The sequence below is a fragment of the Myodes glareolus genome, chromosome 6, assembly GCF_982192425.1.
Source record: "Myodes glareolus chromosome 6, mMyoGla1.1, whole genome shotgun sequence".
NCBI classification, from domain to species: domain Eukaryota; kingdom Metazoa; phylum Chordata; class Mammalia; order Rodentia; family Cricetidae; genus Myodes; species Myodes glareolus.
This window is the reverse complement of record NC_142031.1, coordinates 8628362-8651405: the sequence shown is the minus strand read 5'-3', so window position 1 is coordinate 8651405 and position 23044 is coordinate 8628362. Positions and strand designations below refer to the sequence as shown.

At 54.1% G+C, this 23044-nt stretch overlaps 1 protein-coding gene across 1 annotated transcript in view; it reads right to left on the bottom strand.

Annotated features, from left to right (window-relative positions):
- Window positions 1-2915: 2915 nt before the first annotated feature.
- Disp3 (dispatched RND transporter family member 3) overlaps window positions 2916-23044 on the bottom strand; it is a 46896-nt gene continuing 26767 nt past the window's right edge. Inside the window, exons 5-21 of the mRNA XM_087906876.1 lie at window positions 22323-22457; window positions 21724-21884; window positions 20484-20623; window positions 19822-19970; window positions 19490-19651; window positions 18178-18339; window positions 16550-16663; window positions 15646-15782; window positions 14110-14294; window positions 12294-12424; window positions 12030-12202; window positions 11146-11272; window positions 10551-10696; window positions 6459-6618; window positions 5702-5815; window positions 5073-5239; window positions 2916-4146 (exon numbers count right to left, since the gene is read on the bottom strand). Coding sequence (XP_087763002.1) covers window positions 3784-4146; window positions 5073-5239; window positions 5702-5815; window positions 6459-6618; window positions 10551-10696; window positions 11146-11272; window positions 12030-12202; window positions 12294-12424; window positions 14110-14294; window positions 15646-15782; window positions 16550-16663; window positions 18178-18339; window positions 19490-19651; window positions 19822-19970; window positions 20484-20623; window positions 21724-21884; window positions 22323-22457 — 2726 coding nt within the window. The 3' untranslated portion in view covers window positions 2916-3783. The remainder of the gene's footprint in view (window positions 4147-5072; window positions 5240-5701; window positions 5816-6458; window positions 6619-10550; window positions 10697-11145; window positions 11273-12029; window positions 12203-12293; window positions 12425-14109; window positions 14295-15645; window positions 15783-16549; window positions 16664-18177; window positions 18340-19489; window positions 19652-19821; window positions 19971-20483; window positions 20624-21723; window positions 21885-22322; window positions 22458-23044) is intronic.

Genomic DNA, 23044 nt, shown 5'->3' with positions numbered 1-23044 from the left:
CGGGAGGCTCTGGTTCTTTGATAAACCAGACCAAACCTCAGCACATACCTTCTGCACTCGGCCAGGGTTAAACTTACCTGCAGGATCAATTCACAGAAGCAGGGGTGCTGAATCCGAGGGGCGGCATGGCTTTAACTCGGTTACACACAGACAGCCCCGCATGGTTGAGCAGATTACACATGCCGGCAGGCGGTACCTGAGCACACGCTTCCCCAGAGCCTCATCACCAAAGTCTACCAGGCGGCTAGAGAGTGGGCTTCTGCTGTTGTCCCCCCATTCTCCCCAGGACAAAACAGCATCCTCTGACAGATGGGGAGGTGGGCACAGCCCTGTTCATTTTCACAGCTTGTGGTCAGCTAGGGAGGAGGACAGGGGCATATCTCTGGCAAGACATGTGCACTTTCTTAATGGTACAAGACAAAGGCACTTTCTGAGGCACACTGAGGATTCTCAAGGGACAGGCAAAACCCCTTAAGAGCAGAGTAGGCACCCCTTAAAGCAACTATCATTGACATCTGGGCTTGGTAGAGAAGTAGGGCCAAGGTGTCTTTGGTGGGTGAAGGATTTCACTCCCTCAGACCTCACCCATGCCCTTGGCCCCTCCTCCGTACAGAGGGCTGTCACCTTGGCACACCGATGCCTGCACATCGTGGGTCGTCCCCCTGCAGGCTGGTTGCTGAGCTAAAGTGAACAGAGATCTCATTAAGCTCAGGGAAGCTCATTAAGACTGCAGCCCACATTGGTGTCAAAGGAAGGTCAAGCCTCTATTCACGGAGTTGGTGCCTCTGGGACCCAGTGGTGCCAGCACTCACAAAGAAGATGAAGGGGATCAAAGAGGCAGACAGCTGTGTGGCCCAAGTTCCCTAGGGCATCCAAACTGTTACCACCTTCTTCTCCCAGGCCTGCCCCTGCTTTGGGAGAGCGGAGTGGGAACTGGGTCTATCAGTCCTTACACAGGGGAGACGTATGGCTGAGAAACTACAATTGGATGTTGAGACTGCCATCATTGGAGGAGACAGCAAGCCTGGCCAGAAGACACTGTGCCATACAGACTTGCCCAGACTGCGCATCTGTAAATCAGAGGCTAATTTATAGGTGCCCCAAGGGTCACGGAGTTGCCCAGAAGCTAGGGAGTCTGAGCCACAGTCTCCTCCATCCTTTGCCCGTCTATCCAGCATCCCCACAGCCCTCTGAAAAGGTAGCGGTCCTGGGAAGAATGAGCTATTCCTTTAAAGTAATGGGCCAGGCAGGGCTCTCCCCGAGGAAGCAAGCATCAGGTAGGCAGCATGTAAATGAACCAGCTCTGTATTAGACTGGGTTATTGGGAAGGTCTCAGGAGACATCAGGCCTTCTGGGATATACTGTCAATCTGCCAGGCCCCTCTCCAACTCTCTCGACCTGCCGGCTATTCATTAGCACATCACTCATGTTGTGGTCAGCTAGATGGACCCTGCATAGGCGCCTGCCGTACAACAAGCTCCAGAAGCCCTGGGTCAGGACCAGCCTGCTACCCGGGACCTTTTCCCCAGTGACAGGCCTCCCACAGCTCCAGCTTTACCAAGAGGAGAGTATGTTAGGCAGACCCTCAACTTGTTTCAGGAGTCTAAGAGCAGGCCCCTCGGTCTGACTGTAGTCTCCAACCCCCTAGTAATACTGCCCACCTTTGTGAGAGGTTATGTGCTTTTATGGTTGAGGATGTACTTTGGGGACACACTTAGGCTCCACGTCTGGCTCATGATCCAAGAAATCCCATCTCTTATGTGTTGGCTCTCTTGAGAGCATCATCTACACCTGATGACCAGAAGAAGAGCTGATCCCTCCTGGGTGTGGTAGTGCAGGGGTAGAGGCAGGTGGACCCCTGAGTTCAAGGCCAGCCTGTCTGCAGAATGAATTCTGGGACAGTCAGGCTACACAGAGAAACCTTATCTTGAACTCCCTGCCACTCTGCCCACCAGAGAGAGAGAGAGAGAGAGAGAGAGAGAGAGAGAGAGAGAGAGAGAGAGAGAAGACCAGACTGTGTGTGACAACCCTGCTCCTGTGTGTGATGCCTGGCCCTGATGTCTAGTTCCACAGACAAGAGTTTACTGGGGGTGAGGTCTCTGAAGCCAACAAGGTTAAGATGGAAACATTAGGGTGAGGCCAACTCCAGCATAGCAGATGCCCCTCGTAGAGAAGGATGAGGATATGAAGTGATGGACACATAGAGGCCGGGAGACTCCCAGTAGCCGGGGTAGGGGAGGGCTGGACCAGATCCTCTCCTTGGATCCCCAGTGGAAACAGGCCTGCTGTCAGAGCGGAGGGTCTTACATCTGTGGTGCCATCACAGCCCCTCAGGAAAGGAAAACCAACTCCAAGAAGAGCATCTGCCGTATTACAGGCCAGCCCGTACCAGGGATCATTCCACTTCTTCACTGCGGATGGTGGGTACAAAGGCTTGATAATCCCCCAACAAACACTGGGTGCCACGCCATGCCAGGTGTACACTGGGCAAGGACGCAATGGTATCTGTCTTGCACCCCAGCCCTCCCTTCAATATCTACTAGACTGGGTGAGCTGGTGTGTAGACCACCCCGGATCCCTTTCTCCCCCTCAGTGATCTGTCCCAGCTCAAGCCGTGTCCAGCTTTATACAGCTCAAGGGTCATGTGTTTGTTCCCGGGAAAGCAGTGTCTGTCACAATGCCAGACTTTCAGAGATGCCCAACTATGGGGCTGAATGGGCCCCATAAAGTCAGAAGCATCTTCTGAGCCCCAACCCCCACTGGGAGGCCCCAGCCTCACACTGAGCCCAGAGTGCTCCATTTCCATACTGGACACCCCGTATCCACTCCTGTGTCTGTCCAGGTCCGGTGCCACCCTGTGTGGGGCTGCACGTGAACACTTAGTTATTTCATTATTAAGAACATGATGGAGCCAGTGAGGCTGGAAATGCTTGTGTTAATAGCCGCGGTCTGCAGTTTCGTCTCACTTTAATAGGGACCATCTGCCGTGAGCAGGCGGCTGGCGCAGCCAGCTCCTCCCCGTGCGTGCAGCACCCCAACACACGAGTCATGTCATCCGTTCTCAGTCAGGTGAGGGAGATGAGGTTTAGGATCTGTGGGGGTAGCTGAGCCAGAACTCCAGGGATGGATGTTGAGGCTCCCTGGAGGTTGGGGCTGGGGCTAGGGCATGCATGACCCCAGGAAGTGCTTCTGTCTCTGCTGGCCTGGAAAAGGCCTGGCGATGACCACAGGGTCATCAAGCACTGGCTGCATAAAGCTGAGGGGGCGTGGTTCAGGGGGTGTGGCCCCCTGGATCCGCTGTGCTCTTCTTGCAAAGGCCCAGGGAGACCTGTGCTCTGAGGCAACTTTGGCTCTGCCCTGATCCAGCCACAGGACAGCCCCTGCCTCTTGGTGCCTCAGTTTCCACATTTGTAGAGTGGGAGTCCTGAAAATGCCCACCCAAGCAGGCCGTGAACACTGAAGCAGCATGTGAGGAGACCCTGGTAGGGAGCCACCTGCTTGGTGGTAACTAGATATGGGAGGAGGGCGAGCATCCTCCATGACCAGGCAGACCTCAGTTGGGGGGAGGGGCTGTAGCCCAGACAGTATGGGGCTGTCTGACTTCACTCCCAGTCTGAGCTATGATGAAGGTGTTGTGGCCCACACAGCTCTGGATCCCAGTTCCGCGAAGTCTGTGAGCGGAACTAGTTGGAACTGGGCCAGAAAACGGAGAGCCTCTGCATCTCAGCTCCCCTCGACCTGGGCTGCAAGGTGAGATGCTTGAGACAGGACTCAAGCACAGGGCTATAGCGTAGCCCCACTGGGCAGGGGGATCTTGTAGCCACTGCGCAAGAGCACAAGACAGGCACCCAGCCCCAAGGCTCCCGCCAGCAGCACGGCACCCAGGGCCTTGAGGAAGGAAGTCCTGGTCCGGGTGAAGGAGCCAGGGGCCATGATGCCCAGCAGGGCGGTGCTGACGGTGAGCGTGTAGAGAATGGACACGCCCGTGTTGAGTGCCACGATCTTCCCAAACTTGGCGAACGGGGCGATGATGCAGAAGAAAAGCGGGACGGTAGCGATGACGGTGGTGAGGGCGCTGGACACGATGGCCACGCCCACATGCCGGACGGCCTCCAGTGTCCTCCACTGGCGCTGAGAGCTGGCATCCTGAGGCAGTGGAGAGAGCGTGGCGAGGGCTGAGCACACACTGCCCCAGGCTGGCTCTGCCTGAGACTGGCTCCCACCTCGTAAGCGGGATAGTCACAGGGAGGGTCACAGGGCACAGACATGCTGAAAGGCTGTAGGCAGCAGGATATGCACAGTGGGTCCTTATACATGGGGGCTCTGACTGGAGTTATTCCAGTCTTTTAACTTGAAAGTGATCAGGAGTGTAGCTGACTTAATTCTGTCACCCTTTGGTTCATGTCTTCACATCAAACCTAGGACAGGTTGCTTTAATTGTCTACTTGATACAGCCTAGCGTCACCTGGGAGAAAAGTCTCAGTGAGTGGCTGTCTGCATTGGGTTGGGTTGGTGGGGATGGTTAACAGATGGAAGAAGACACAGTCTACTGTGGGCGGCACCACTCCCCAGGCAGGGGAGGTCCTGAGCTGTGGAATAGTGGATAAGTCAAGCTGAGCTCAAGCAGCAAGCAAGCTAGCAAGAGAGTATGCATTCAGTTTCTCTCTGCTCTAGACTGAAAAAGTATGTAACTAGATGTCTGGAGTTTTTGCCCTGATCCATCTATAATATTGAACCATAAAGTGGAGTTATAAGCCAAATAAATGTTTCTTCCTCTAAGCTGGCTTTTGTTGGGGGCATTTTATCACCGCAATAGGCATTTAACTAGAACAACCCCACTTCCCATCCCTTCCTTGTGTTCACAGCAAGCTTTGGCTGTTACATGACCCAAGGGCTGCAGGGCTGCACTCTCATGGCTGGAAAGACACTCCGTGCTCCCAGGGCTGTGGACTGAGACACTGCAGTGTTGGGAACAGCTCTTAGGATGCAGCTTGCCTCGGGGTGAAGTATGGGATGTCCATCTGTCCAAGGTGGGAGCTGAGTCAGGGGTCAGGCATGCATAAACAGCCTACCTCAGCCTGGTGTGGGGGTAGGTTTTCCCCAGCTAGCAGATAGCCTTCTACCAGATGGACACAGTAATCCACAGAGGAGCCAACCAGGATGGACAGGGAGATAGCCTCCACGGCACCCATCTCCCAGCCACTCCAGTACATGATGGTCACCACAAGGCAGACAATGCCTGCAAGAGGGACAGCAGAGGTATGCTTAGGCCTTTCCTTATCCACGCGGTCCTAAAGAGTCCCTGGGAAACAGGGACATCTAGAGTCAAGAGGGACGATGGTCAATGCCAGAGAGAAGGGAAGGGATGAGGGAGGGGGTGGGTACAGCAACATGTCACTCACCTGAACAATGGCACAGAGATACCTGGCTCCACTCAGGGAACACAGGCATGCAGTTTCTGTGTGTCACGGTCACATAATGCCAAACTGAGGGTCTTTTTGTAGGGGTAAGAATGGCAACAAGGCCTTTTCTAGGGCTGGGTGGCCAGAGGCTCAGAGGTCCAGGAGACTCCTCTCTGGTCCCACTCCCATGAGCCTGGCCCACTGTTTCACCAACCACATGCCCAAGCCTGGCCTGTTGTCACCTGCCACAGACCCTTACTGACCTCATCCCCAGCACACTTCACCCTTGGCACACATACCCAGGATACTGAGGAGCACAGGCAGTAGGAGGAGGACATGGGTGGTGAACACTGCCACTGCAGCCACACAGATGAGAAGCGAGAGGACCAGACCGTACAGGGCACTCTGTACCCCTGCAAGAGAGGAAAGGAGGGACTCAGGGGCTGCAGGGCGAAGAGACTGCGCTTCCTCGTGACCTCAGGACAAAGGTTACCAGTGTTGTAGGAAGAGGCAATCACAGCTGGTTTAGCCATCCTGAGCATTTCTCTAAGGTCTGCCCACAGGCAAAATTTATTTGGAGTTCAAGGAGTTAAACAGGGTCCCAGAGAAGAGCAGACTCTCGAAAGGTCCATGACCCTACTTTTAAAATTATTATTGTATGTGTGTATGTGAGCTCATTGATCCAGCACACAGGTCGGGGTCAGAGGGCTTAGGGGAGTTCGTTCTCTCTTTCCGCCATGGGATTGGGGGATTGGCCCAAATTACCAGGCTTTCACAGCAAGTGCTTTATCTGCGGAGCCATCTCACTGGTCCAAATGTTACTTTCCAGGTGGCCAAATTCAAGATCACACATGGCCAGATGCCATCAGCGGGAGAGGACCCACACTCTGGCCCCTCATCAGTAGCCTGGCAACTGTATCCCATTTTCCCTGGGTTCTGAGCCAGGACTCAGGATAACAGAGGAGTGGCGTAGACCGCACCATGCCCTCATTGTGGGTGACTGCCTCTGCGTGGCTACTCACAGCCAGCCTGGGGGAGGGTTGGACTCACACCCACCTATGATCTCCATGAAGATTTGCTTCCAGTGCTCGCAGGTCTGGAAGCCTCGGCGCAGGGCTGAGCCCTCAGGGAAGGTCTGCAGCTGCTGCCGGAGGAAGCTCTCCCAACGCAGATAGTCCGAGTAGGTCTGGAAGGAGGACTTTCCCTTGTATGTGGTCTGCAGGGGACATGGGCTGGTGAGACTAGTGGGTCTGCTTGCATTTCCTAGGGACAGATACTCTGTGGCCATCAGCGGAGGGTGTCCTGTGAGAATGTGGAGGCTGAGCCATCCCCCATGCACTTCTGCTAGCTTTGAACCAACATAATTCTCTTAGACTCCTCCATGTTTCTGCCTGTCACCCTCTGCCTATTCGGGAAGCCCCTCCACATGATCCTAAGACTGGTTTCTATCTGTTCATGATGTGCCTCCTCTGGGCCCTCAGAACATCTGGGCTGATGCTTGCCTCTTGGCTGATTATGCAAGCTTGTAGCGCCTTGGGCAGCCTGCTAGCTCACAGTGCACAGCCCTAAAAGGGACCTAGAACTTTTTTTGTGTTGCCTCACTGACTCAGTTCTGCTATGATCTAGCCTCAGCATGTCTACGCACAGGTGTGTGTGTGTGTGTGTGTGTACATGCATGCATACGTGTGAGTGAGCGCTGCTGAGGTTCAGCTTGGAAGGGGATGACCTGCTGGGTGGCGGAGATGATCAAGGTGGCTGTGGCATCAGCCTGTGAAAAGGAAGGCAGTTCCACCACACGCTACAAGACGGACGGATCTTGAAGGACATGTTGCTCATGAAAAGGACAAATCTGTGATTCCATTTATATGATATATTTAGCGTAGTTAAACACAGACAGAAAATAGAGTGGGGGTTGCCAAGGGCTGGGAGGAAGGGCAAGAACTTTGCGATTAGTGGGGACAAAGCTTTGTAGATGGATAGTATCAACGGCAGCACAATGTATTTTTCTTCCTTTCTGAGACAGGGTCTCACCACAAGGCCCTAGCTGGCTAGAAATTCACTATGTAGGCCATACTGGCTCCGAGCTCACAGAAATCTACCTGCCTCTGCCTTCCAAGTGCTAGGATTAAAGGTGTGTGATACCATGCCCAGTTGCTAATGTCACAACAAATTTATGTTTAAATATCATGGGAGGTCTGCCCCTTTCTGAACGGAGATGGAGGAGGAGTGGATGGGGGGGGTAGATGGGAGGTAGAGGAGGGAGCGGGAAGAGAGGAGGGAGGGGAAACTGTGGTTGGTATGTAAAATAAATAAAAAATGTCTAAAATGATGAGACGGCCAGTCTTCGTTGTCAATGTGACTAGATTTAGAGTCACTAAGGATTCGATGAGACACACCCCTGGATGTGTACGCTGAAGGTATTTCCAGGGAGTTACAGTAATTGAGAGGAAAAGACCCACTTTGGATATGAGTGGCACTGTCCCATGGGCTGGGGACCTAAATTAAATAAATGTTAGGAAAATACTTTTGAAATGCCAATATTCTTTCTCTACTTCCTGGTTCACCATGACAGGAAACACTCGGTTCCACCACACTGTCTCCATCATGAGGGAATAAACTCTTTCTCCCGACTTCCAGTCAGGTGTTTAGGTCACAGTGACAGAAACTTGGTACCAGGAGTGGGGTTGTTGCTGTAACTAAGCCTGACCATGTAGTTCTTATGCTCCTAGAATAGGAAGAGTTTGGCACTGTGGATTAGAAAAACTCTAGAATGTTCTAACCAGAGTTTACTGGGCCATTCTGGTTGGAGCTTGGAAGATCAGAAAGCTGACAGGAATTTGGACAGTAAAGACTGTGTGCTTGAAGTTTCAGAGGAAGCAAAGACTCCTTTGGAAATTAGACTAGAGGCCGTTCATCTTATATTTTGGCAAAAATCACTGTCTACATCTTGTCTATTTCCCTGTCATGGATAATTTTTAATTATTAATTTGAAATACCGACAATGACCTGAGAAGAAACTCTCAGTGAGAAGCTGCTGGGTCAGGTGGACCTAAGGGCATGTTGGGGGGGGGGATTATCTTGATTGCATTACTTAGGATGAGAAGACCTACTCATCTTGGCACCATTATCTGAGTAGGGAAGCTTGAACTGTATAACACTAGAGATGAGGAGGCGGAGAGATGGCTCAGTGGTTAAGAGCACTGGCTGCTCTTGCAGAGGACCTGGGTTTGACTCCCAGCACCCACATACTGGTTCATGACCATCTGTAACTTCAGTTCCAAAACATCTCATGCCCTTTTCTGGCCTATATGGGCAATGAATACATGTTGTATACAGAAATATACATAGGCAACACTCATACATTAATAAAAATAATAATAATTTTCAAAGAGTGTAGAGATGAGCTCACACACGCATGCACTCATTACTTTTTGCCTCCTGACTATGATGGCGGTGTGACCAGATGTCTCAAGCTCCTGTCATTATGACTTATTACGATGGCCTGTGGCCTGAAATCGGGAACTAAAATACACCTTGTATCCCTTGGGTTGCTTCTGTCAGGTATTTATCACAGTGTGCTGGATAGTTTCATGTCAGCTTGACACAACCTAGAGTCATCTGAGAGGAGGGAGCCCCAGTGGAGAAATTGCTTCTTTAAGACTGGGTTGTAGGCCTGTAGAGCATTGTTTTAAATTAGTGACTGATGGGGGAGGGCCCAGCCCATTGTAGGCAGTGCCATCTCTGGGCAGGTGGTTCTGGCTTCTATAAGAAAGCAGGCTGAGCAAGGCAGAAACCAGTACCCCTCTATGGGCTCTGCATCAGCGTCTGCCTCCATGTTCCTGTCCTGAGTCCCTGTCCTGACTTCTTTCAGTGAACAGCGATATGGCAGCGTAAGGCAAACACATCCTGTCACCCCCAACTTGCTTTTGGTCATGGTGTTCCACGGCAGCAACAATAACCCTAACTAAAACAGACAGCAACTGGGAAGATACTAGGAAAGTCTCAAAAACATTGTAAGGTGACAGATTAATTAATTTAGCCAAGGAAGTTCCAAGACAGCACAGCATTGAGGCTGTGGCATAGTTAATGCTGCCCACTTTTAGCCAAATTTATAGTCAAAATGAGCATTCAAAAACAAAAACAGAGTAGAAGGATCTGAAAAATGTGTAGTCTGCTCACAAAGGGAATCAGTTGAAAGCTCTAGAAGGATTGTTTCATAGATTAGCACTATTAAGGAAAGCCCAATCATTTCGAACTAGGACAATAGGAAAGGAATTAGACTCTGGTGCATAAAAATGATAGCTCGTTTGGAAGATTTTCCTCGGCAAACACAGGGCCGCCCAGGGAAGTGTTTTTCTGAGTTCAGCCACCTGGGCACTTAGAGGCTATTGAAGCCATGGCCCAAAGGGTGCCATATTCTGCTCAAGTTGGTGTCAGACCATGGTATCATCCACACGGTGCTGGTTTGCAGGATGCAAGAGGCTTAGGTCATGGAGCTTCACAGGGGCTCACAGTTGAGTGCTTTCCTTGAGTCTCAGAGGAGACTCTAAAATCAAGACTTTTTAAAAAAAATCAGAACTGTTAAGGATAATTTTTTTTTTCGAGACAAGGTTTCTTTGTGTAGCTTTGGTGACTGTCCTGGAACTCTCTCTGTAGACAAGGCTAGCCTCAAACTCACAGGGATTCTCCTGCCTCTGCCTCCCGAGTGCTGGGATTAAAGGCCTCCACCACAATGACCAGTTATGGGAAGGCTTTTAAACCTTGCTTTCTAGGTGGAGAATCAGAGGACAGAGGGAACTAGGGACCTGATCTACAATGTCACTGGCACCAGGATCAGGGAGAGGCTGGGACCCTGGTCTCCACAGGGAGGCAGCAGGACGCCAGGGAGGCCAGGTCAGGTGATATGACGGTGTGCATGTGTGTGTACACTTATTCCTCTCCCTCCCTTGGCAGAGCCTAGGGAACATAAAGATGACAGTGAGGTATCTCCTGGGCCCCCTTTCCTCCCACAGATAGTTAATCTATGTGGCAGAAAGGACGATACTGTGTGGCCAGATGGGTAGCGCTTGCCACTGACAACTGCTAGCTCTGAGCCTCAGGCCAGAGCCGAGGTATCGTTCCCTGGTCGGGGCAGAGGAACAGGCTCACCGACTCAAAGGCCATGGAGATCCACTGCACACGGCCCTCCTTGACACCCACCGCCCCGTGGGATAGCTGCCCTGGCAGCAGGTTGGGCTCAGGCAGCTCCTTACACTCGGGGTGCAACATCTGCAGGAAGGAGGAGATGCTGTACCCTGTAGGAAGAAGCAAGAGGCGGTTGTGACGGGAAGAGTGGCCGTTCACACACATTACACCCTCACCTGCCTCTCAAGCTTCCAATGTGTTTGCAAGCATCAAGCAGTGTCACTGAGAGTCCTACAGCCCACACTTGCCATGGAGGTGGAAAGTAACATTTTGGATCACCTCAGCCAGGTAGTCTTTGGACCAGCAATTGGCCTTGCTCTCAATTTTGGGAGAGCTCCCCCTTGAGGTATACCTATACATTACACTAGTACACATATCACACCTTAGGTGTACCTGTTCATTCACTTGCAAGCCTATGCATATCCGGAAAATGTTTGCATAGAGTTGTGAGCGGTGTATAGGCATGCTCCAGCTCAGACCTCCAAACACGAGGCATGCACTATCGAGCTGTGTCATGTGAACCATGACCTCACAGCTTCCCGGCCACGATCACACATACCTGAGGGCAAGCACTGGGCCCCGCCTGGTTTCACCAGCTCCGAGTTGCCCGCGATGGCCTTGCAGAGGCGACACAGGTGTCCGATTTCTTTGAAGAGGTCAAAGCTGCTGTCGTAGATGACGCTGCCCTTTCCCAAGCAGACACACCGGCCGGGGCACTCAGTGAGCTGTGGACTCAGGCCCAGGCTCCCATTTCCCACCGTGGACTCAGACCCTTCAGTCACTCCCCTTTACTTTGCTACCATGTCACCCCTCATGTGGATACCCACGTTCCCCTTGCTCTGCCCTTCTGGTGCCTCTGCTTCAGTAACAGCTCATCCTGCAGCCCCTGCCCTTGTCTCTGCTCTTCCTCTCAACTGCACTTAATGCTTTTCTCCTTTGCTTCCGGCCAGCGTTACCTTGCCTGCCTGCCTGTTCCCTCCTCGGTCTCCCACCTTTGCTCTGCACATGGACAGTGTCCATCTGCACCGGGAAGACAGAGCTCAACTTCTTCCTATTGTTACTGGAGAGGTTGTGCCTTACCATGCCTGTGCCCAACCCAAATATGACCTCTAGTGACATGTAAGTACAGCTGCAAAGTCCTTCAATCACGTATGTTCAGTGACGTCAAAATACTTCACCCCAGAGGAGGACCAGAGGACAGGTTTCACATGTGATTCCTCTCATCTCTTTTCCCGCCCCTAAAGATGCCATATAGCCAGTGTGGGTCCCCAAATGTATCCACATTCCTGAGTAATTCTCAATCAGGGTCCAGGGGAACAATGTCCCCTCAGGGGTTGTCATGAGTGTATGTGAAGGATTGGACGGGCAAGCCATGCACAGGTGCCAGTTTTCAAGGTTGCTGCTGCAGCTGGGCCCTTCTACACCTGTCCAAAGTGGCCGTACCGGGTCCCCAATAACGTGGTTGTCCATCTGCTGGGTGCGGTTGATGCCAACGATGCCAAAGACCACGAAGACCATGGCCCCGGTGTCCACCAGTGGCCGCACTGCTGGCTTCCCACAGCCTGTGTTCACACAAGGGTTGAAGCCAAAGGTGGCAGAGATGCGGGCCTTGGGTACTGCAGAAGGGAGTCAGAGCCAACACTGAGGGGAGGGCCCAGGCTTCTGAGGTCCCCCTCAGTCCCCCCAGGGATGTGCCCCGACAAGTACCTTTGTCACTAGGCACATAGAAGAAGCCTTTGGTGGGCCCATCGGGGCTGGAGCTGAGCAGGCACCCAGGTGGCGCCACACACAGGCGCCCGTGGAAGGGGGGCTTGTGAGACTGGGCAAAGTACAGCTTCCTGTGGAGGCAGGGAGGCCAGGCTGAGTCGGGAAGGGCAAGAAAACTCAAAGGATGTGAGGTGAGGAGGCCTGACTGGCCTAGGAAGTCCAGGAAAGGTCAGGAAAGACGAGGCAAGGAGATCATTTCAGGGGTCACAGAGGATGGGAACCAAGCTGTGTTTCCCCCGGCATAGGGGCAGAGGGTGCCCAGGGCTGGGAATCTTATGGCTTGTTTCATCCCTGCCTCTGCCAAGACCAACCTGGCCCTGATCAAGGCTCTTCCCTCTGTCTTTCCTCTGGCTCTTAGTCTCCCACACTGGCACGGAGCGGGGAGCACAAATGTCCAGCTTTGGAGCAGCCCTCCAGAGTTCAGGAAGGATCTAGGGCCGGCCTTAGTGTCCCACCTCAGCAGCCTATTGACCCATTGAAACCCAAGGAGTCAAGGAGCCTTGAGTTTGCCACCGGCTTCTAGTTTCTTCTAGAATGCTCATCCAGGGAGCTGCTAGGCTCCAGGCCATGGCTGTGCATACAGAACAAGCCCAGCCCTGGGCTCAGCAGCAGACCTGAGACAAGGATGTTTAGCTGGGAAGAATCCCGCTAGAGCCACCTCAACACCCGCTACCTCCTGACTTCACCTCTCCGTTCCAAATGAAGTCAACCTGTGGTGATGGGGGAGCTGAATGCTCTGAAGCCAGTTTCCAGTCAGGGCCACAGTGCCCAGGCAGCACACTTACTGTAGGCCTGGCACTGAGATACCCTCCTGGAATGGGGCTGAGCTGTTCCTGAGTGTGAATCCTAGTCTGCCAGGATGCAGCTGCCACTTGGTAGCTGCCTGTCTCCCAGAGAGGTGCTCGCTACCCATCCTGCCTCCAGCATGCGGACACACAGCTCACAATTTGATGTTTGTGAAATGAATGCATGAATACTTATGCCAAGACAGCCTTACCTGACAAATAAGGCTGTGATCATAACACAAGGGTACAGAGCTGGAGACAAGACTGCCTTGGGGGCTTGGGACTCCACGAAGAATGTGGAGAATGTAGCTCTCATTCAGCAAGAATTAGGTGCCTGCTGCATGCCGGGGGAGGTGGGGACACTGAGTGTAAAGCAGAAACTGCACCAGATACAGTCTGCACCATTCCCCGGCAGTGTAGGAGAAGGTATAGGAAACCAGCAGCTTGCTTATTACAAGTGAGTGAGAACCTCGGACAGGAAGTGTGTCACACACTCATTCAGCCAGTGGAGACCTACTGAGTGCCTGTCATATGCCAGACACGACACCAAGTGTGGGACGCACCAGAACAACCTCTCACCGCACCCTGAAGGGCACCTTTCCTGGGGGCAGGACAGGGTCACATGCCAGACCAACATGTCTGCATGGAGAGTCTGGGGTGATGTTGGATGGGGCAGGGGCTCTGTACAGGGACAGCCTCCCCCAGCAGGTGACATTAAGCTAGAAACTTGAATCTGGAGAAGTAAAGCTCAGAAGGACTGGAGGAGAATGTTCCAAGTACAGGAGACAGTGACCGCCAAGGCCCTGAGGTGGATCCAAGAGATGGCCATGGTGACAGGAAAAGAAGTGGCAGACTGGGGCTGGGGAATCGTGGGCCAGTATCTTTGCTAATATCTCCTTGCCTAGATGGAGAGAAGTGAAGAGAAGCAATGGTCTGGGTGGTGTACACAGGTCTATCTGCCCAGCTCTTACCGGGTATGCTGTTGCTCCTTGGTGGCCACGTAAAAGCTGAAGTCAAACTTCCAGCCCCGCTTGGCGTCGCAGGCCAAGGCCGTCACCATCCACTTGCGGGAGGGGCTCGCCGCCTGGAGCAGCCCTACTGTAGACATACAAGCGGTCAGCTTCTTGGTGAAGTCACCAAAAGGCGCTCTATACACCTAAGCAATGGGTTGACAGAGACAAGACACGTGACTCGGGGAGGCTGCCTGGGCCTGCCCGGCCTCAAGGTCTGTCCCCTCCCTCCGTGACCTGTCTCCCACCCTGTCCTGCTTCCCAGAGCTTAGAGGCCTAGGCTTGAACTTGGAAGCTGGGCAACCCTTCCTCTCTCCCTTTGCCCCCTTTCTCTCTGAACCTCATTTCTTTCCACCAAGAACTCACTGGGCTAGACTTAATTGTCGACTTGACACAACCAAAAGTCATTTGGGAAGAGAGTCTAAATGAAGGACCCTCTGCACTGGGTTAGTCTGTGGGGGATGTCTCGATTAAGTTAACTGGTGTGGGAAGAGCCAGCCCACTGAGGGCAGCACCATTCCCTAGAATGGGAGTCCTGAACTGTATATGAATAGAGAAACAGAGTGGAGTACAAGCAAGCGAGCATGCATGCATTTATTTCCCGCTGTTCTTGACTAGAGATTTGATGTGACTAGCTGAAGCTCTTGCCTTGATTTCCCCACAATGATAGACTGTAGCCTAGAATTGTTAATTGAAATAGGCCCCTCCCTTTCTCCCCTAAGCCGCTTTGCATGAAGGCATCATATCACAGCAAGGGGAACTAGGATAGTAGGTGCCTCCCTGGGACAGGCTCTGTGCCTGGATCTAAGGACGGAGCCTGGGCAGGATGGGCAAGGCCCCACCCTTGTGGAGATGGCAGTGGGAATGCTGGCAGATTCCAGCAGGGCCAGAGTCAGTCTGACGGGACATCAGGTGAGAGAAGTGGTGGGGAGAAGGGCAGTCTGAGAAGGGAGGTCAGGCAGAGCCATGGAGGGAGGGAGAGCATTTGTGGTGGACAAATCTGACCAGGTAGCTTCCTCTGTGTCAGACATCTGGACGGTGGGAAAGGGTAAAGGAACAAGGATGGTCCTCCTGTTGAGGGGACACTGACTGTGGGCTTATCCTGGGAGGCTGTCTTCTGGGCAACCTCTTGGTTTCAGCATGAACTATGGGCTGCCAGTGGGGACACTGTTCCATCTGTCAGGTGGCACGCAACTCTTGTTCCCTGTCCACCCAACAGTATCTTTTAAACCCCATTTCACAGATGAGGAAACAGAGACTGAGAAACTGAATGACCTGCCCAACAGCATGCAAGTTGCACATGCCAGAGATAGGACTCAAACCCAGGTCTGCGGGACGTAGGCCCTGTAAAGCATCTGACTGCTATGGGCTGGTCCTCATGTGCCTGGAGCCGCTCAACCCTCAAGGTCCCTGCTCCCTGCCTGCATGGTCAGTATCCACCAGCATGGCACCAACGGCCCCTCCTCAGTGCCTAACTTCCTGACAGCCGAGGCTCACCTGGAAGGATGGCACCTCTCCATCTCCAGGGGATACAGCTTGCCAGGGGGCTGGGAGGCTGGCATTGAGGGAAAGCCTGTAGACAGCCGGACGTCCTTTGCTCTTCACTTTGGAGATGTACACAGTGCTCATGGACTCTGAGAAGAAGCAAGGGATGGAAGAGGAGTGGGCAGTGACCTCAACAGCTTCAGGACGGGACAGAAGTCCACCTTAGCCCTGCTGGTCGAGGAGCTGAGCTCTGAGCTTGGGCTCCTCCTCAGGGGTTGACACTGACCCTTCCTACCATGAAAGGTCCGTGGGAATGACAGTGGGAGGTGAAGGTAATGGAATGAGATCGTGGTGGTGACGGTCACTGGGCAGGTGACAGTGAGGGTGGCAGGCGGTAGCGGTCACAGACAGAGTCACACAAATGATGTTGGAGACACCAGCAATGAAGTAGGCTGGTGTTGCCATCCACGGGATACAGCGTCAAAGATGGGGCTAGGTCTGTCATGGCAATGGTGGGAACTGCCAGTGACAATAAAAGTGGGTGACAGACAGGGAATGGATAAAGATAACCGTCCACTAGGGTCACTTCCCCTCGTCCCAGCACTCCTTCTGGAGACCCCAGGAGAGATGAAGCAAGGCTCAGGACACCCTTCTACTGACTCTCAGAATGACCTTGGTGACCAGGGCAGGCTCATGGAGGTTGCAGTTGGCAGAAGCAGCCTTGAGTTCTCCTTGAGTTCTGGGGGTTGCTGAGATGGTGGAAGGGGACCCTGAATTTTTCATATGTTGTCCCTTAAATGACCCAAGGACACAGGTTCTTGTTTCCACAGGGGGATCAGCTCTAGGTGTGGTCTGTTCTCCACGTGGAGTCAGACACGGGAGAACCAGGGTGCATCTACCAACCCACCCCACTCACCCTGCGCAGTGGTCTCAGGCCGGTTGGCCCAGGAAGCCCCAGAACCTCGCTTCTTCTTCTCCAGGGATGTCCTGACATTGTTCTGCAGGCTGTGGGGCTTCTCCTGAAACAGACCTACCCAGACACACTGAGTCAGGGACATGGGGGTCCCTCTGGCCATGCCTGGTGGTCAAGGAGGACAGGCCAGGATCTGTGAAGGGCCCAGAGGCTGGGAGGAGTGGCTATTGGTGGTTTGAAGGAGTCAACGGAATCGAGGAAAAGATCAAATGTTTATTATGTCCCCATCTGGCGGTGTCCCCACATGCTGGCTCTGCACCTCACTTTCCCAATTATCAGGGGCGGGTAAGGCTGGGCGATGGCCTGCCTTGTCATAGCACTACAGACAAAATGTTTGTTTAAACTGAGAGAAATCTGACAGAAAATATCAGCCTCCATAACCACCCGAGGTCAGGGTTATTAATCGCATCGGCAGAGGAGGAGGGACTGCATAGGAAATGAGGGAGTTTGGGAGAGGCCGCCCTTTGTAAATCCATAGCCCTCTTTGCTGCCACACAAAGAAGGGGTTGAGGTGGTTCTCCTTCAGATGGCGGCTCTGGCATCTGTCCAGCTGGGAAGTGGCAGGGGTCAGGCGGGAGTCCCTGGGAGTGTGTGTTGTGAACATGGAGAGCAGCTCTGAGTTCTAGTTGGGGGACCAGGGGCTGGGCTGGGGCTGACTATGGGATGCAAGACTCTGGGTATCTGTCTGCTCCAGTGTGCTATCATGCATTCGGCTCATGCCATGACCAAGGGGGAAGGCTGGGTTAATGGGAACAACGCCCTAATGAAGCGAAGGCAATTACAGCAGTGGCGGCCGGGCTCCTCTCCCGAGCTGCAGCCACTTAGCTCAGTAAAGCACTCTCTCATTTTGCTTCTGCCTAGCAGGGCAGAGTGGTTTCACTTGTTCACCTTTGCCGCACCCCCCGCCCCCACTCCCTGTCCCAAGCAAGGGCCGAGACCTTGGAAGCCACTCTTCCCCATCTTGCTCACCAACACCTACTGTGTCGCCCTCCTAAAGGTACCAAATCTCTCCTAAGACAGTGACTCTTGAGCTCCTCCATGGCTCCTCCAGAGATGGTGCCAGCCTCCTGCCCACCTCCACCTGGTCCACCAACCCAGCTCCCCCCAGGACACTGTCCCTCCCATCAACACATGGGCCAGTCTCAGCTCCTGCGGCCACTCCTCTCAGGCTTGGCTCTGCTCTTCCCCCATCCGCCACTGCCCGCAGCCTAGAGCCCTCTTTCCTTGCCCCTGCCCACCTGGCCTCACTGAGCTCCCTCCGCTCCTTCGGGCTAACCCACGCCTTCCCTCCCCAGCTCTATAGTTTGATGACTCTCATTCTATAAGTATCTGTTTAAACACCACCTTCAGGCAGCCCTCTGAGATATCCATGCCCACAGAGCACTCTCTCCTCCCTCCACAAAGGCTCCCCTCTGCTATTGGGACAGCTTGTCCCCAACTCGGCAATGTGGACCCCCGAGCCCAGGATGTCTGTCCCTCCTGCTCACTGCAGCTCTGCAATGGCTCATCTCTCAGGCCAACAGTGGGTTCGGACACCACAGGATGTGGGCTCAGCCGCTGGGGAGCCTCACCTGAGCAGGTGATGCAGGAGATGCCCTCGGCACTCAGGTTGTACTTGAGGTCCAGCAGCACCTGGATGTTGGTGTCAGGCCGGAAGAGCAATGGGGCCCGGCTGGCAGGGCGGAGCCGACTGGCGAAGACCAGGGACAGGATGAGGATGGAGGCAAAGAGTCCTGTGAGGAAGACGCCGTGGGAGGTGGATGAAGCTGGCACCCCACCCTGGGGGAACCACTGTCAGTGTGGAGAGCGGGCAGCGGGGATTAGTCCCACCAGAGGCAGAGACAGCTATGGTGTTTGTGGAGTTGCTGGGGCCTGGCTGTAAGGTACAAACTGACACTCCTCTACAGGGCTAGTGTGGCAGTTTGAATGTAACTGACCCCCCCACCTCCATAATCTCATAGGGAGTGGCACCATTAGGAGGTGTGGTTTTGTTGGAGTGGGCATGGCCTTGTTAGAGGAAGTGTGTCACTGTGGAGGCGGGCTTTGAGGTCTCCTATGCTCAAGATACTGCCCAGTGTCTCAGACCACGTCCTGTTGCCCACAGATCAAGATGTAGGACTCTCAGCTCCTTCTCCAGCACCATGCCTGCCTGCACGCCGCCATATCCTGCCAGGACGATAATGGACTGAACCTCTGAAACCGCGAGCCACCCAGTGAAATGCTTTCCTCTGTAAGAGTTGCCTCAGTCATGGTGTGTCTTTACAGCAACAGAAACCCTAGCTAAGACAGCCAGCTAGTGTCTCAGAGCATCTGACAGTCCCCACAGACCTGGTACTTCCCCTTGACTGCAGCCGCTCTGATGAGCCATTGAAGAAGGAGAAGGCTCCTCATGCATACTGAGCACTTGGCATGCCCCACCTGTGCTAAGACCTTTATAAACACATCACGCTCCTGAGAGCTGTCTTACTAGACCCTTGAGACAGAACCCACTGAAATACACCCTACACCCTAGGCGCCGTTACCACCCCCATTTTCAGGACAAGTATCAGACTGCCTGGCACAGCCAAGGTCACAATGAGCAGAACCAGGGTTCAAACTCAGCCAGGCTAGTATATTCCAGGATCAAGCATGAGGACTTCGCTCTCTTGTCTGGCACACGACAGCCTGTGAGCTGTGGCGGAGGAGGCTCAGGGGCAGCCTATGCAGGAAGAGGGGGAGGAGGCAGAGAAGAGGTCCCGCCCAGGTCTCTAGGTGCTACTCCATACCCAGTGCTTGTTACTTGTTTCTGTTGTTGTTGTTTGGTTGGTTTTGGTGGGGGTGCGTCTACCCTCACACCACTGTAGCGGTGGAGCCGGAAGGCGGAAGGAAGCTGTTCACACTTACCTACAATCACCCAGCGGCTCTTGACAGCTGCCCATAAGACCCAGTGGTGCAACAGCTCTTGAAGCTGGGCAAGGAGCTGACCCCTGCTGCTCCCGTCGGAGGTGGGCTGCAGACCCTCGCGGGGCACAGATACCAGCGACACGTCTCCCAGCTCTAGGGACACTGCCAGGCAGAGTGGTAGCCAGTCAAAGTCTGGACTTCAACCTGCTCTGGCCCACACTGGCCCTCGGGAAGGCCACACACCAGGTGAGGGTCCCCACAGGTCATCTGGCCAGGCCCCCTTGGGACCCGCCTATCCTTGTACGTCCCTGGTCAGGCTGGCCAACTCTCACCTGGCTCATCCTCGACATTCAGCAGGGGGATGTCGTCATCCAGATACGGTAGCGGGCCCTGGGCAGGGCCACCCCCAGCCCGCTCTGAAGCTGCAAACAGGTCCCCAGGGAAATGCAAGGAGCTCTTGCGGCCGCACTTCTGGTGGCAGCTACGGAGGGCAGTGGACAGGCATGAGGCTAGGAATCACAGCACCCAGAGAGGATGGGGCAAGGCCAGGAAATCACATGAGTCCAGGCAGCACATGGCTGCTCCTGCTTCTCAGGAAAAGGCAGCCCGGACTACAAGAGCCAGCGCTGAGTTCTTCTGGGGCCATCTACCCTCAGCTGTCACTCTTTCTCAGGGTCACAAAGGGTCACGGCAGGTAAGAGAGCTGCTTGCCCTAAGATACCCTATGTACTAGGTCAGGGTCCACATTTCCATGAAAGGCAGAGTAAGAGGACACAGGTCCTTGGGCCCTTGAGGGCAATGGTGGCTAAAGATGGTTGGTCCATGAGGGCACCCACCTCCTGTCCACATGTGACCACAAATGGATGCCAGGCAACAGCTGTTCCTTCCCTGTCTCCGCCTAGCCCAGGGCCGAGCACACAGAAGTCCAGAAGGTTTGGAAAGAGAGGGCTGGGTGCTGTGGCTACTCAGGAGGTGAAGGGTGCAGGCAACTCACCTGCTCTGGCACGAGCTCTCCAGGGGTGCCAGGTAGAGGCTCCAGAGGCCCAGGGCCGCAGGCATGGTGAACAGTACAGCCAGCCAGCAGCAGGTCACAATGAGGGACATGAACAAGCCAAAGTCATGCACAGCTGGAATCTGCAACCAGGAGGCACAAGGACAGGACGATGGCTAGGCTGAGCTGTCTCTATGGCCAGAGACAACCCAAAGCTGGCTCTCTCCAGGATAAAGTAGGAACGGTTTGGCTGCAAAACAATAGCGCCAGGCCTGGAGGATGCCAGAAGCTGGGGCTCTACTGGACACAGCAGCAGAGGAAGAGCTTGCTCCACCCGAGGGCAGAGGCTTGGGTCTACCTGCAGCCAGCTGGGAACAGCACCTCGCCAGAGTAACCGTCCGGTGGCGGCTATTACCCAAGTCAAGACACATCCCCCAAAACCAAGCTGCTGGTGGATGGGAAGGAAGGGAAGTTTGGTATCCAACAATGGAAGCAGGATACAGGATCCCCAAAAATCCCACAGGAACCTGCCCGGGGCCGTGGCGATTGGAGGAAACCCTCACCAATGAGCAGGCAGATTGAAGTTTATAAAACCACCTCGCCACCTCTTCATCTCAGCTCTAGAACACCCACTGAGAGACTAAAGCCCAGAGAGATTTATGTGGGCTACGGGGCCAGGTCACGGAGTCTCTCAAAGATGTTCTCAGAGATACACAGGGCTCTCTCAGGAATATGGGAGTGAGAGCAGCAGCAGGAGAGAGGGGGAGAGGAGGAGGAGAGGAGAGAAAGGAGAGAGGGAGACAGACAGACCAACTGTATGAGGGATGAAAATGGGGCATGAAGGGCCAGGGAGAGAGCTCAGGCCAGGGGCGAGGAGACTGTAGAGGGGTCGCCATTTACCAGCTGTGTGACCATGAGGGTCACTTTACCTTTCTGGGCCCCAGTTTCTGTTCTAGGAAGAAAAGAGATGGTGGCTATACTTTCATCTTGGGTTGTAAAGATCATATGGATAGAGCTTCAGAACCTGCCGGGTTCTCCAGGGCCCTGGCGGGGTACCTATTTGCAAGCACCAACAACTAACGGTACGGCTGTAACCGACCCACTTGTTGGTTTTGGAATGGGATCAAAGAGATGGACTTCGGGGTCACAGCAAGGGCCCTGAGATGAAGGTGCTGGGGTCAGGAGTCAGCCATGTGTGGGCAGATGAGAAGCCAGGACAGGGACTTTGGGGCAGGCTTCCCACCTGGGAGAAGACGTTGGCTGCGTAGGCAGCGGCCGTGGTCAGCGAGGTGAAGAAGGTGGCCTTGCCTGCTGTTTGGATGGTGTGGATCATCCTCAGCTGGGGGTCCTCCAGGTGGGTGGCCTGGCGGTAGGTGTTGATGAACACAAAGACATCATCCACACCTGCAGGAGGGAGGCCCGGCCAGAGGGCAGCTTAGCTCAGGCCCTGCTGCTGTGTCCCTGAGGCCAGGTGTGGGGCAGTCTGGCAGCTCCCAGCTTAAGGAGGCCTATCCTACCGGACTGGCCCTGGCCTGAGGCCAAGCCCCACCCACCAGACTCCTTGGCCTCACCCAGTGTCTCCAAGTCCCACCCACTGTGGCCTAGCATCACCTACCATGCTCCTTGACCCCACTAAGTCTCCAAGATCTACCCACAAAGTCTGAAGATCCACCTGTGCCAGACTCCTTGGCCACACTCACTGAATTCAAGCCCCATCCATTATGCTTTTTGACCCCACCCACCGCTCTTCCAAAGTTGAGTTGTGTTCCCACCACCTTCATCCCCACCCAGGATACCTTCTTGGGGAAGCAGGAGTCCTGTGCCGCGGCTGGGAGAACTCACCAATGCCCACAATCACAAAGGCAGCCACTCCATTGAGGATGCCCAGGTACTGGATTCCAAAGACCACGTGGTAGAGAAAGAGGGCCACCAGGCAGCTGAGACCGATGCTGGCAATCCCGAAGAAGGATAGGAACACTGGGCAGTGGGGGAGCAGAAGGGCCATGGCAGGACCCTCACAGAACACAGGCCCCCTTCAGTAACCATGACCTCAGCCCCTCATCCTGGCCCCCCCCCCCGCACCACTCCATCTGCTCCCAGCCAGGTGGAGGGACAATTGGCAGAATTTGAAGCCCTTCATTCCTAGAGAAGAGCCTGGGCAGAAGGCCTGTGTGGCAGATGGGACCTCTTCCAGACAACCTCACAGACAAGAGAATTGTGAGTGTTTTATATTGTGTGTCACCTGAGGGGATTAGCAGTCCCACTGTGCAGAACCTATGTCCGGTTCATCACTGGATCCAGAGGCGTCAGGACATCGGGCATATAGCTAGTGCACAATGAATATTTGCTGCATGGATGATTGCGTGCCTTGTCCAGTTTTCTATCTTGGCTCACTTGGGCAAGAGCACGCACCTACTGTATACAAGCAGCCGTTAGAGGCAGCTAGTGCACGTGAGGAGGTGGTAGTGGTGGGGAGGAAGATGAGGGAGGCTGATGTGGTACATAGAGTAGACTCTTGAGTAATCCATAACAGTCTAAGAATATTCCAGATGCCCCTGCACCAA